This window comes from Diplotaxodon limnothrissa, linkage group LG5, assembly GCF_057381915.1.
Source record: "Diplotaxodon limnothrissa isolate DT_005_m linkage group LG5, D_limnothrissa_male_GT1.1, whole genome shotgun sequence".
NCBI classification, from domain to species: Eukaryota; Metazoa; Chordata; class Actinopteri; order Cichliformes; family Cichlidae; genus Diplotaxodon; species Diplotaxodon limnothrissa.
In genome coordinates, this window is record NC_140600.1 from 31,176,180 (window position 1) to 31,191,335 (window position 15,156).

The window sequence follows — 15,156 nt, forward strand, 5'->3', positions numbered from 1 at the left end:
TGAGAGGGTTTGGTTTTTGGCACCTTGAGTGTTCAGTTGTGAGAAGCCGAGATTAAAATTGGAGTAAAATATTGGGATCTCTCGTGTCATCCTTTGATACCTCCACAGTATAGTGTTTTTATTTTTTATTTTATTTATTTTTATTTTAAGAAAATGTTGAACAGAATACTAGATACTGTTATTTTTTTAAACACAGGTATGGTTTGCTTTTCTTACCCTAATAAATGAAATCCTCATGATATATGGAAGAAGGAAGACTGATGTTAAAAAAAGAGAAGAATGAGTACATGTTTAATTGCTTTCAGCTGTGTGCATTTGTCAGTCTACAGCAGGGGTGTCAAACTCCAGGCCTCGAGGGTCAGTGTCCTGCAGGTTTTAGATCTCACCCTGGGTCAACACACCTGAATCAAATGATTAGTTCATTACCAGACCTCTGGAGAACTTCAACACATGTTGAAGAGGTAATTTAGCCTTTAAATCAGCTGTGTTGGATCAAGGACTCACTAAAACTTGCAGGACACCAGACACCTGTGGTCTACAGGATGACGCAGCAGCAGGTCTCTGGGTAGTCATCAGCACTGGCTTTGCGCTCGTTGCCGTACACGTAGTAGACGTAGCTCTTGTCTTTCCACTTGTAGTTCACCTGAGTGATGGGGATCAGCTCGACCGCCTGCCTCTGAAAGAGAGAGAGATGGGGATTCATATTAAAGGAAAACTTTCAACAGCATCAGAGGGGGTCAGCTTGAGTCAGAATACTTTAGCTTAGCATTGACTTCAAACCTTTATGTCCTTTTCTTTAACAAAAATTCCAACAATTAATTCCCCTTTTGAGTGTTTATGTAACAGCTAACTCTTCAACCACCATCAAATCATTCAAGATGGCTTTAGTTATCTTTATAGGTCACCTTATCCCTCGAGCTTCTGTAGCAGTTGATAACTTTAGTAATTGAACAGTCTATTGATTTTTCTATTGACTAACTGAGGAATCAGTTAAGTTAAATAATTTGCAGAGCAAAGCAATAAATTGCAGATTAACACAGGCACACCAGCACAGGCTGGCCACTGGGGGTGACTACACTATAGCCTATAGACTCAAAACAGAAGTCTAAAGTAAACTTTGCACGTTTTCCTTGCTGCTTCAACTACAAATAATGGAATTTCAGCTCGAATCAATTATATTTCAACTAGAATTAGCTGCTGATGGAACAAGGATAGCTGTTTTCTTTCCCTCCACTACTGGAGAAGATTGTTCCTAATTTCTCTCTTGAGCTGTGTGTCGGCCTACCTGCTGCAGAATCCTGGAGGTTTTGCCATACTTAGTTTGATGTTCTTTGATCAGACGCTCAGAAGCCTGAGAGACTGCTTGCGGTTTAAACCCAAGCAGTGGGTAGACCTGAGAGAAGCAAGAGTTTAATTCACAATATTCACACCGCTAACCCCAGCAATGTGTTTTCCTTCTCCCCAACCTTTCCTTTACATTTATCTCAACTACACCTGCCTGAGGTGAGTTCCTGCAGTGGCTTTATGTTTAATTTATGGAGATTATTTCAACATTTCAAACATAGAATACAACATTCCAAACTACTGTGTGAAACTACTGAGATGTAGTTTTTTTTGTATGAAATTTTGGTATTAGGATTCAAAGTGAAGCTACATTGTGTGTGTGTGTGTGTGTGTGTGTGTGTGTGTGTGTGTGTGTGTGTGTGTGTGTTTACCAGGTTCTGGCTGCTCTTGAACAGCTCTTTCCCTTTTACTGAGCGCAGCTTATCACTCTTCAGACCACAGCTCTGCTCCACCAGATGATCTTCCACATGGTTTTTCCTAAACACAAACACACAGATATGAACTATATTCATGCTGTATCCATCAAATATAAAATACTGATGTAACACACACTCTACAGGGTGGGCCATTTATATGGATACACTGTAATAACATGGGAATGGTTGGTGATATTAAAGTCCTGTTTGTGGCACATTAGTATATGTGAGGGGGCAAACTCCTCAAGATGGGTGGTGACCATGGTGGTTATTTAGAAGTCGGCCATCTTGGATACAACTTTTGTTTTTTTCAATAGGAAGAGGGCCATGTGACACATCAAACTTATTGGTAATGTCACAAGAAAAACAATGGTGTGCTTGGTTTCAACGTAACTTTATTCGTTCATGAGTTATTTACAAGTTTCTGACCACTTATAAAATGTGTTCAGTGTGCTGCCCATTGTGTTGGATTGTCAATGCAACCCTCTTCTCCCACTCTTCACACACTGATAGTAACACCGCAGGAGAAATGCCAGCACAGGCATCCAGTATCCGTAGTTTCAGGTGCTGCACATCTCGTATCTTCACATCATAGACAATTGCCTTCAGATGACCCCAAAGAGAAAAGTCTAACGGGGTCAGATCGGGAGACCTTGGGGGCCATTCAACTGGCCCACGACGACCAATCCACTTTACAGGAAACTGTTCATCTAGGAATGCTCGGACCTGGCACCCATAATGTGGTGGTGCACCATCTTGCTGAAAAAACTCAGGGAACGTGCCTGCTTCAGTGCATAAAGAGGGAAACGCATCATCATGTAGCAATTTCAAATATCCAGTGGCCTTGAGGTTTGCATCCTCGCCTCTGTCAGTGCGCCCCTGGGCAGCTGTGGCTACAATGTAGCTTGCCATTGCCAGTGTGTGAATGGGTGAATGACTGAATGTAGTGTAAAGCGCTTTGGGGTCCTTAGGGACCGAGTAAAGCGCTATACAAATACAGGCCATTTACCATTTGCATTGATGAAGAATGGACCCACTATCGTTGTACCCCATATACCACACCAAACCATCACTTGTTGCTCCAACAGTCTTGGAGGGATCCATCCAATGTGGGTTAGTGTCAGACCAATAGCGGTGGTTTTGTTTGTTAACTTCGCCATTCACATAAAAGTTTGCCTCATCACTGAACAAAATCTTCTGCGTGAACTGAGGGTCCTGTTCCAATTTTTGTTTTGCGCATCCTGCAAATTCTGTGCGCCGATCTGGGTCATCCTCGTTGAGATGGTGCAGTAGCTGGAGTTTGTAAGGATGCCATGAGTGAGTAGCTAATATCCGCCAAAGGGATGTTTGACTAATGCCACTCTCCAGTGACATGCAGCGAGTGCTACGCTGTGGGCTCTTGCTGAATGAAGCTAGGACAGCCACTGATGTTTCTTCATTAGTGACAGTTTTCTTGCATCCACATTTTGGCAAATCCAACACTGAACCAGTTTCACGAAACTTAGCAAGCAGTTTGCTAACTGTAGCATGGGAGATGGGGGGTCTCATAGGGTGTCTTGCATTGAAATCTGCTGCAATGACCCGATTAACTGCGTTCACCAGACAGCAACATAATTTCGATCCACTCCTCACGTGTTAACCTCTTCGACATGTCAATGTCATGGCTGTGTGCGGGCAGGCAGGGAGATAGGACTAGTGATGGGACGTTCTGTATCGAGGCTTCGGAGCGTGTGTCGAGTAATGGAGGGGGCGTTTCCGCGAAGCGCGTATCGAGGCTTGCTTCATTTATGGGAGGAGCTGAAAATGATGACGTCCGAAGCCTCGCTGCCCGGCTGTACCACGTGACTGGTTCATGAAGTGGTTCGAACTTTGCCGCGAGATATGACAGCGATATAAACCCCTCAGACTTCATTCAAAAATGTGGGTGTTTGATGGAGAGTTGCGGTTAGTGAGAGTTTGGAGACCGTTTGGAGGTTTATGAGAGTGAGGAAAGTCAGGAGAGAATGGAGCCAGCTAAGAAGAGGAGGATGTCCTCCCCTGTGTGGGAACATTTTGATCTTATTCCTCCCAACAAGGTATGTAAATTTCTACAGAAGATGTATTTTCATGATACTGATGGTGCAATACAATTTATGTTGAGCTGTCTTGACTTTTGTACAAGGTGAAGTGTTTGCTATGTGCCAGGGAGCTGGGATATAACAACAACAACACCTTATCCATGCTTAGGCACTACAGAGCTTTGCATGAGAATAAGGGGGACACCGATTGTGGAGCAAGACCAGGTGAGCCATCAAATGCAATGATAATATAGGATGCAGTAATGTTACTAAATGATATAACAATATTATACAACTGTTATAAGTTACGTATGTGATATTTATATTTGTGCTTTATCTTTATTGTCTTTCCTCAGGAGAACAATCTCAAATAGATGAAGACCTGGTCAGCATGGTGATTGAGGACTCCCAGCCATTTAGCATTGTGGAGGACAAAGGATTCAAAAGATTTGTTAAATCATTAAATCCTAGCTATGTTCTCCCCACTAAAAAGGTCATAAAAGCAGTGAAAATTTAGTTTTTACAGAATAAAATGTGAACAGGCAGTGTGTAGCTGTCCATACCTCAACGTTACAAAAGCACAACCACTGTCCACACCCCAACCACACCTCACCTCACAGTAAATGATCATTTCCATTTCAAGCATTTCCAAATAATCATTTCCCATACTGCCACTATAAATATACACAGTATACTGCCATCACTACAATATACATGTTTTACACACTCCTTTTGTTGTTGACATTTACAGGCTGTGTGCAAAATGCCACACTCCTCAAATTCATGCCAGCTATTATTTTTACGTCCAGTAGGTGTCCTGCTAGAGCAAATGAAGCTTCATGAAGCTTCGCGTTGGGGTGAACCAATTGGATGAAAAGCTTCAGTGCTTCATGGGGCTTCATCTGCCCATCACTAGATAGGACCCAAAATGCAGGACTCGGAGGCAGACGTGAAATCAAAATACACAGCTTTATTGCTGGAGCAATGGAACAGAAACTAAACTGAGTACAAACTAATACAAAAATTAATTGGCTGGCTGGCTGGCAGATAACGTGAGGGTACGACGCAACAGAGAACACAGGAAAACACAGTGCTTATATACGCAAGGCGGTAATCAGGGAATGGGCAACAGGAGGGAGACACAGCTGGGAGAAATAAGACTAATGAGACAGGGGAGCAGTAAAACTGAACACACTGACAACATACTGGGACAATCAAAATAAAACAGGAAACATGAAACAAATCACAAAGACGCAGACTTGACACTAAGAGGCAGACAGAAAGAATATAACACATGGAACTCAAACAATATTAAACATGAGACACCACCGAAGAACTAATCCCTCACCAAGAATAAGACATATTTATAATCATGATCAAAGCACCAGAGAATAAGAAAATAATCCATAATGTAAAAATAAACCAAAACATAAGAAATTCAAAATGCTGGGTCGAAACGACCCAGAACCATGACAGTCAATGGCTGTGAACAAAGAGAAACTTGTAAATAACTGATGAAAGAATAAAGTTACGTTGAAACCAAGCACACCATTGTTTTTCTTGTGACATTACCAATAAGTTTGATGTGTCACATGGCCCTCTTCCTATTGAAAAAACAAAAGTTGTATCCAAGATGGCCGACTTCTAAATGGCCACCGTGGTCACCACCCATCTTGAGGAGTTTTCCCCCTCACATATACTAATGTGCCACAAACAGGACTTTAATATCACCAACCATTCCCATGTTATTACGGTGTATCCATATAAATGGCCCACAATGTAGATTCTGATGAATACAACGTTCCATCCATCCATCCATTCGCTTCCGCTTATCCTTTTCAGGGTCGCGGGGGGCGCTGGAGCCCATCCCAGCTGAATACAACGTTACATGATTTAATACATTTTAAGCTTTAAACAATTAACAGTTTCTACTGCTTTCAATTTAAACTAGCAGCATGTAATTTTGATCTATATTGACTAGAGGGCACCAAAGCATCTGTCAAACCACCATTAATTCTCTTCCGCTTATTTCTAAAGAACTCATATCTCAGATGAGAGGTGAAACGTCTTTTCTTTAGACTATGATGACATGGATGACCAAGAACCTTCACAATCATATCTCTTCTGCTTGTTCTTATCAGGGTTGCATCGGAGCTTGAGCCTATTCAGGCTACCATAGGTGTAGAGGCGGGGTACACCTTGGACAGACTGCTAGTCTGTCACAGGGTTAACACAGAGAGACAACCGTTCACACCCAAGGGCAATTTATAATCACCAGTTAATCTAACCCCAATCCTTGGATGTGGGAGGAGGCCCGAGTACTAGAGCAGGGCGATATGACCAAAAATATTTATCACAATATACATTTGAAAATTTGCGATAACGATATAACTGACGATATAATTGACACTAGACAAAACACTTTACAACTCCACAACTTTATTAGTTGCTGACAGTTTAACCAAAAGGCATTTCCAGTGGAAATTGGCTGACATATCATAGGCATAACCATGTATAATATCCACAAAACTTAAAAAGAGGTTATACACACATAATACGGTAATATTATGTTGAAGCACAGTACGTATCACTCCACGAGGCGCCTGCCTGCGATAGCCGTGTGGGTTCGTAGCTTAGTCATACCAAAACATTTGACAGATTTTCGAGCGCCGTGTACCACATAAAATCGTTTCGAGGTCAGTGAACACAACCAGAATTCATACATAAGGCACACAGGATTATAAGGGGCACTGTCGACTTTCAGACAAATCAAAGGATTGATTTTAAGTGTGCCATATTTTCCAAAAAACACGGTAATAACGACGGCCCGCTAGCATGGTCTACCAAAAATAGTGCTTTGTTGTGTATCTGACGGACGAAAGCTAACCCAGTTCCACATCACTGATGCTGCAGCATTTTTACAAACCAGTTCTGGTTCATCTGTTTTATTCAACGATCCGCTTTCGCCCTTCTCATTCTTCGTCGCCGCCATGCTTTTTCCGCCATGTGCGTATGAAAACAAAGGCACTGCGCATGCGCGTTTTACCCATATTCTATTGCGATATTTCATTTTCTTATCGTTGCCCAACATTATACTGGTATTACCGTGAACAGTATGATATGGTCCGGCCCTACCGAGTACCCACAGAGAACATTCACACTCCCTGACCAGATGGTGGAGTTGAACTCAGGACCTTGCTAATTTCCGCTGACTTTTCAAAGCCTTCTAAAACTTCTCCATGGACCATTTTAATGCCCGAAATAATTCATGGATATCTGCCAAAAACAGGTTAAATGAATTGAAATGTATAAAAACTTTTTATATACTTCTGAAACCTCCTCTAGGACCATTTGAGTTTTCCAGATGATTCCTAAAAGACACTGAAGAACCCAATCTTCAAGGACTCTGATAAAGCCACTGAAATATAGGAAACTGCTGTTGTACTCACCATTCCACTTTTAGCTCAATGTAAGTCAGCAGTTGACATTTTCCTTTACAGGTTTCACATTGCTTTTTCCCCCTACCATCACACTTTGTACACCTAAACACACACAGACACATAACTCATTATTTTTGGTTACTTACAGACATTGCAGATTTTGCTTTATTTTTTAAAAATATGGTATTTGTTTATTTTTACTTCTATTATTATTTTAAAAAATTACTGAACTTTTACTTATTGCAGTATTTCTTTGCTTAGACATTTTTAGGAAATTTTGCATCTGTCCTTTTCTAATTAGTTACTGTAATTAATCGTATATCCCCAGCATATGCACAGTCATAAAACTGGTATTTTTTCTGTTTTATTTTCAGTTTGTGTGACCATTCAGTACCTGTCTTTGCCTGTGTCATTACAGTGAGTGCAGGCTGGATCGGACTTTGCCGCACCATTACACATCGGGCACGCTTTCTACAACCACACAAATAAGCAAATGTTTTAATTGTACCTTGATCAGACTTTTCATGTCTTATTATTTACTATTGAGAGTTTCCTTACTTTTCCACTTCCACTGCACTCCTTGCATTGCTCAGTACCTGCTGCATGGCATGTGTGGCATTCCTAAACACAAACACACACAAAAAAAAGTTAAAAATGAGCAAAAGGTAAAAAAATTTCACGTGTTCATGGTTTTAAAGCCTCAATAAACTCAGGAAAAGATGAGCTGTAGAACCATCTCATGGACAACTAAAGATCCATCAAAATTCATCTGGAAAATTCTTTAAGTATATATGTCTTCAAGCTTAAAGCTCAGAACCAAACTGCAGGTAACCCAGCACTTTGACAGATAGCTTTTGTTATTCAGCCACCTTGACGGAGGATGTGTAGGGCACCCGGATCTTCTCTGTGTGGTCACTGAAAAGTTTGGGGGGTGTGGCCTGGACCTCCCATGGTCGTGGAGCGGGCTGGGTGTAAAAGTCAGCAGGCTCACCTTTTAAATACACGAGATCACAGAAAATGGCAGTCAATAAACTACTAGTATAGTAAGTTACTGCATTGTCAGTAGATTTATGCAAGGATCAATAAAAGAGCCATTTGTTATGAAAACCAAAGCAAGTGTTTCCAGGTTTAACTCTTTCAGGTAAAACACTATTGATTAATCAGTTGTTCTGGAGTTTGATTCATAATAGGCTCTGAGTATCACACTATTGTTTTTAATCCCTCACAAGGCCATAAACTTTGAGTGTGGTCAAGAACAAAGTGAAAAATGTGGTTTGGTAACAGGAAACAACAAAACTCTACCATCAGATTAAAAAGCATCCAGCCTTGCTCTATAATAACAGAACATGGTGGCTCAAGGAAACAAATGAAAATGACCATTTTAATGGCTCCACATCAGGTTTTGATTTAACAAAATGAAAATGTGCGTTTACCTTCATGTGGTTTGTGGGCCCAGTCAGTTGACCTGGACTCAGTGAATGTCTCCAGACGGTACTAAGGAACAAAAAACAGACTTTACTGAGAGAAACTGGATTTGCTGATAACATTACTGTGCTAATTTCTCTATATTTCACATCAGAGTGAAAGTGAAACATACGTTTCTATGCATCATGTGCAAGAAATGTCTCTCCCATTAAATCCTACACAAAATTTGTTAAACCCAATCAGTATCGCACATTATACCATACAATGTATTTCCGGGTTGTTGCCATATAACTGGGCATCATATTACTGCATAACAAATTTTGTGGTAAAACCAGTACTTGGAACGGGTATTCCATATTCTTTGAGCTTCTCGCAAGAATCTTGAGGATGTGATGAAAAGTTCTGGCAAACTACTACTTCAGCAGCTCTGGACACTTACTAAAAGCTCTGAAGTTTTTGAGAAGAAAATGGTCGCACTTTCTATTACAGCTCAGTAATAAGGGGGTAATAGCAGGTTAACTAGTTAACCTACAAGGTATGTGTTTTAAATATGCTTTTTGCATGTTGCAGCTGTATTTCCTGTTTTATTAGGCAAACTGCCACAGTTGTTTTTAGATAATAATCACACACTTTTTAGCTTTAATAGGTTCTTAATATGTTATTAAATTTAAACAGGTGGTTTTGCATTTTGCAGCACTGTTTCCTGCTTTTTACACAGAAACTACCACAGGTAATTGAGGGGTAATAACTTAACGCATATTACTGCATTATAGCATTCTTGTTTCTTCCTTGTGACTCCACTTTATTGTGGAGCTGTATTTCCATATTATTATGTGCAGTTTTTGGGTTCTCATTATCCTATTACATACATTTCTGAGCAATATTACTCAACTGTAACCACTCTTGCTACCATGATATTATTTAGATATTAAGTGGTTATTACTTTGGTAATTGCATAGTAAAAGCTTGGAAATTACCACATTATTACACTCTTTTCCCCCCTTTTTACCCTACTACTACCCCTGTATTACCTAGCTGTAATAGAAAGTGCTACCAAAAAATTCATTATGCATGTTTCAACAGTTCATTATCATTCAATTATGTCCTTTGGTCAAATGTTTGGAAAACTATGGATAAAAGCATCTCAAACCAGAGCTCTGCAACAGACTGATCAAGATAGTAAAGGCAGATATGGAGGTAACTCAGTCCGCAGCATCACTGATGGTGGTGATGGTGGAACATTTAATCACCCTAAATGTGTTGAATGGCTCCATGGAGGTGATGACTCCCTGAGTGACTGGATCTTCACTGTAGCAGATATGAGATGACACAAATTTCTTGAATGCCTCCCGAGCCTCATCCTCAGAAAGAGAGGGGATACTACAATACACACAAACTCTGTGTTAAACCAGAATATTCTACTGGTTGGTGAGCAGCTCAGAAACACAGATAATATGTTGTACCTCCATTCGGGATTTTCAGGGCTGGGTTGGGGTGGGGCTACTGGCTCCATGGGCATGGGAGGAGGCAGGAAACCTGCTGCATCAATGACAAATTTTCAAGTACCAGCAACAGCATTAATGTGAGGAATTATATGCTTTTCTTACCTCCTCCTGGCACAGTGCCTTCATAGCCTGGGACATTGACAAACATGTTGGCTTGGGGTGCCATGACAGGTGGGTACATAGCTGGAATAAACAAGAAACAAAAAATTCAACCAAACGGATCAGGTGACCCTGAATCCTCCCTTAGTTATGCTGCAAAAGATCTAGGCTGCTGGGGGATTCCCATAATGCACTGTTTCTTATTCCTTCCATTTAAAAGGTTTTTTTTCTTTACCACTGTAGCCAAAGTGCATGCTCATAGGAGGTTCCCTGATTGTTTTTTTTCTGTTTTTTTTGTTGTGATTTGGTGCTATAAAACTGAATTGAATTGAATGGCTGGAGCTGAATAAGACTGTTCCTGCACAGAAGAATGTTTGGTGCAATGAAAAATGATTATGCCCACGCTATGGTTAGCCACGGCCAGGTGGGCTGGTGTATTTGCGGTGTGAACCCAAAAGCAGACACAGGAGAGGGAATGAGGTATAACAAAAGCCGGGCCTTTTATTGAGGCTGATTTCCAAAAGAGAAAACAAGGCAAGGCGAGTTGGGGGGAAAAGGAAAGCAAAACCTAAACTGGAATAACCTAAACTCAATATGAAAACTATGACATGGAACTCAGCGCATGCGAAAACGGTGACCAGAAACATGAACATGAACACGAACATGAAGCATGAAAACAATCCTGAGACTTGCAGTGATATGACATGAGATAGACAGACAACCTGACAATGAAGAAAGAGAGACAGAGGACTTAAATTGTGTTAAAAAAATAAAAAATTAAAAGTTAAAAAATTGTGTATGTTTCTGTTCTGTGTCCTGTGTACTGTTTGTTTATATATGTGTCTTTCTGGCTGCTGTCAAAACCAAATTTCCCCTCGTGGGACAATTAAAGGATTATTCTATTCTATTCTATTCTATTCTAAATACACAGAAGGGTATACTCTGTTGAACAGTTCTTGTTTCTGCCATGGCTGCTCTACAAAACGACTTGTGTAGATAAGTTAGTGAAATCATTCTTCAGAATCAGTTTTAGTTAGAAGGAAATGATTCACCTTCTGTGATATGTGATAAGTAAATGTGAAATGTAAAATGTAAAAGTAAAATGTGATAACTACAATGGTGCAGAAAGCTGCATCTGGTCAGAAGAAATAAACCCCACAAATTTTAAAGAGTTGTCCAGATTTGTTAAAACTTAAAACGGCTGTCAACGGACAGATGCAAGGATATCCATTGCTACCCCCTCATGCAATAAAGAGTTTCAAAGATGTTTGTTGTATGACAAGTATGATAATGGGGGTAGTATACTAACCCCATTTCCAGTGTTAGAGTAAACATTTTTAGTTCAGGTTTCTTTTACCATTTTCTCTCTTATCTCTTAATTTTAACAAACATCTCCAAAAAACAAACACTGATATGACAAGAAACTGCATTGATTTCTGAAAAGGGTAATAATGGTTGTGTGCAGACAGCCCCTAAAGCCCCGGACAGACTTTAATATTTTGTCACAGACTCTGAAGGACTCCATCACCCGTTCCAGCAACTCAAGAATCAATGATTACGTTAACCTGACACATGAGGGATTACAGACGAAGGCATGAGGTCAGTATCTAGAAAAAAAGACTCCAAAAACTGAAACTAGTAAAACAACTTGATTAGCTCTCTCAACATGACAGTGTTAACATCCATATCCTTGCATCTGTCCATTTACAGCTATTTAATTTTGTATAAATATGGTGAACTATTCTAGATTAGTGTTATTTTTCTTTCTGACCAGATGCTGTTTTCTGCACCATCTCTTCAACGCCCTTATACTTGTTACTAGTGTGTATGCGCTAAAACAGAAATATTTTCCATATCCTCAGTACGGTTTCAATAACTCATGCAAACACAGCATTTTGAAAAGGGTATAGAAGCCGTACCAGTTGTTTGACTCAAAACAACAAATTAAATCTTTACATTTCAACTTTCTTTGTCTTTGTCTCAAAAGATTATTTATTATCATGCATTACTATTATTATCATCACTGATTATTTCCTGACTTTCATTATGCCTAAATTGAGCACATTATATTAGGTCTGCACTCCCTTTCTTCACCTGAGTTGATTAAACTTATTTTTAAATCAGAAAATCTGACCTTGTTTTCTCTTTCAGAGTTTAGCAATCCATATGTGTCCTTATTTGTTAAGTCTAAAGCAGGGATGGCAAACTAATTTTAAAACATGGGCCACACTCACCCCATTTTAAATTTAAGCGGCCGGACCACTGGTCTTTCCAACAATAGAAATAAGTTTAACTACACATTTAGCTGAGATGCATTAATCTAAAAGAAATGCACGCAAGTCTTATAGTATCTCTTAGTTTTTCTACATGATAACGAAACACTGCTGACGTTAATGATAGAAATATGTCAGTGTGACTCTTTGGAATTGGAATTGTAAGAAATAAATGTGTAAAATTACAGAAAAGAAATTGCACAAAGTACAAAACAGAAAGATCCTGTTAATTCGCATTTTCCTCCCAAGTCCACTTTCTTTCTGCTTTTCTTTCTTTTTTGTCCACTACAAAGGCAAACGTCTGCATCAAATTCTTCAGGAAACAAGGTTCAGGTGGCTTGATGAGTTTCATCGGCAGTTTACTGTCAAAAAGGAAAACAAGTGGATCATGTTTGGAGCTCCTCTTTTAAAAACTAAAATATACTGAAGAAGCAAACGAATGCAGTTTAGTGAATGCTGAAGTTTAACATGATTCTGACTTAATCTTCGCACTGAATGTTTATTAATAGAAGTGACAGCGTTTCAGCGCCGACTATCAGGAGCCGAACCCTGCGTCTGCGCCTCTGAATAGCCCGCAGGGGTTCTGTGGTCAGTGTCGTGATGGTTCCTAAGCCTGCTGGTGTGTCCTGTGCTGCAGTTCCTACCTGAGCTGTTCATTCTGCTGCAGATCAACCACGCTGATATCAGCCTCACAGAATCCGTTACAGTTAGAGTCATCCAGAACCGCATTTAAATGGTGAAATTCGGAACGCCCCCTGGTGGGAGAGCAGGCCCGCCTACCCCGAGTTAACGATCAAAGATAGAAGCAGTGAATGCAAACAATCGAAAAACTGTAAATCTTTATTTTTCCTGCGGTGTGCTTGTGACTCGCTCAATAAACAGCTGACCAGGGTCTATCCTGTGGCTGCAGTTAAGGCTGTTTTTAAGCGCAGAAAAACAAGCATTATATTGTGATACACCAATGGCTTTGGCAAGAAACAAATCCCGCTTTTTCTACTTTACTATTAGAACTCAGTTCATCATCGTTTCGTGGTATCGGCATAAACGCGGCCTTTGGGGTCTTTTGTGCCGAAACCTGATCCAAATCCAACTTTTCTATGTTTTTTCTATTTGTAATACATTTACCAATATTGATGAATAGACTGCATCCAACTGGATTGACACAATTTTGACTTTGCGTTATTGTACGTATCCTAATGAATATTTAAAATATTGCTATAGAATTGTGATTTTACATTTGTTAAGATTTCTGCTCCCCTCTTGCCCCCTTATCCTCACTTGTCAATGACGTTTTTTTAACCTGGAAACTGATCGCAGCTTCTACCAATGTTCCTTCTGGTTTATAATGATTTGATATAATCCCTGAGGGATTTGTGTGACATTTGTTTGACAGATTATAGGCTAAAAACCTGTTTACAGCTGTTTGAATATCAATAATTTTTTGGCAAAACCTGAAAGCACCTGCTTTGAGTGCATTTTCTAATAACCTTTAGTTGCAAAAGACCCAATTTTCCAGAAAAAAACTCCTTTCAAAATAAAAATGTAAATTATATGTAAGAAAGAAAAAAAATCCTTAATTTCCAAGAGAGACCTGGACAGGGTAGAGGGGTATGGTTGCAACATGGGGACAGTTGCAACACCCCCAATGCCATCAATCAACAATAAGATAGGAGTCATATGATCATTTCAGTGTTTACCCACTTCTATCCCTGACTTAAGGGCTAGAAATAGGGCATGCAGATTTTATTGAGAAAAAGGGATTTTGATGTAACAACACAAAACTTTGTTTGCAGATAAAATGATATGGCTTACAGGAGATTAAATTCTGATTTCATAGATAAACTGTGATGCACCCCCTCGGGGTAACTATGCTAATACAGTTAGCTAAACAATTGATGACAGGAATTCTGTACACGGTTCTGAAGAGCCCATGAGATAAAGCGGCTGGTTTATGGCTAAACAAGCAGGAAGCAGCTAAGCCTCAGTTCTCCTCTTGATCTCACTGATAAGATCTGCTCTGGATATATCGACCTCCTCTCTGGTTGCCACTACACACAGCTTCACCACTCCATCCTTCAGCTACTGTTCTCCCAGTATAGCCACGAGGGGGATTCCTGCTTCCTCACAGTACTGCAGCTGACTCAGCAGTTGAGGGGATTTTTTTGTACATCAACTCAGCCTTGATGCCAGCATTCCAGAGCTCAGAGATGAGTTGTCGTTGTTATAATCTCACACAACTAATTTACAGCACAACTCGTCCAAATCTTAAATGCACAGAAAAGTAATCACTTATTGATTTATTTTTAACTAATATGCCATATAAATATTCTCACACTGGGGTTTTCGCAAATGATATCAGTGACCACTGTGTGGTAGCTGTAGTCAGACAATCGAAGCTCCCAAAATCAAGGCCACAAATAGCTTTTAAATGAGATTTTAAGCATTTCTGTGAGCAAGCTTTCTTTCATGATTTATGGGACTATAAATGGAGTAGAATCTACCTAACTGATCTTGAGCTGCCATGGAATTATTTATATGATACTTTTATCAAAATTATAAATAAACATGCCCCTATCTGCAAATTTAGAGTAAAATGC

The 15,156-nt window shown here is 39.8% G+C and overlaps 1 protein-coding gene across 3 annotated transcripts; it reads right to left on the minus strand.

Annotated features, from left to right (window-relative positions):
* Window positions 1-535: 535 nt before the first annotated feature.
* Window positions 536-13,216, minus strand: LOC146632609 (protein SSUH2 homolog). Of its 3 annotated transcripts, none has more exons than XM_085354525.1 (12): window positions 13,204-13,216; window positions 10,290-10,370; window positions 10,146-10,221; window positions 9,933-10,062; window positions 8,691-8,751; window positions 8,127-8,248; window positions 7,816-7,878; window positions 7,652-7,728; window positions 7,267-7,359; window positions 1,716-1,821; window positions 1,286-1,393; window positions 536-676 (listed from the first exon to the last, which is right to left on the minus strand). In XM_085354525.1, exons 1-12 carry the CDS (start codon window positions 13,214-13,216, stop codon window positions 536-538), a joined length of 1,071 nt encoding a protein of 356 aa, XP_085210651.1. The 3 variants fall into 3 exon arrangements, with proteins under 3 accessions (XP_085210651.1, XP_085210650.1, XP_085210652.1); XM_085354524.1 differs by lacking the exon at window positions 13,204-13,216 and adding an exon at window positions 12,769-12,796; XM_085354526.1 differs by lacking the exon at window positions 13,204-13,216 and having other exon boundaries at window positions 10,146-10,218; window positions 10,290-10,377.
* Between the last annotated feature and the right edge of the window lie 1,940 nt (window positions 13,217-15,156).

Excerpts from the sequence above, each read along its gene's own strand:
- LOC146632609 (XM_085354524.1), bottom strand. The coding sequence starts at position 12,796 with ATGCGAATTAACAGGATCTTTCTGTTTT. Across the intron at positions 10,371-12,768 it reads TAACAGGATCTTTCTGTTTT|CTATGTACCCACCTGTCATG; the intron begins GTACTTTGTGCA and ends TGTTTATTCCAG. Across the intron at positions 8,249-8,690 it reads GGCCCACAAACCACATGAAG|GTGAGCCTGCTGACTTTTAC; the intron begins GTAAACGCACAT and ends TGTATTTAAAAG.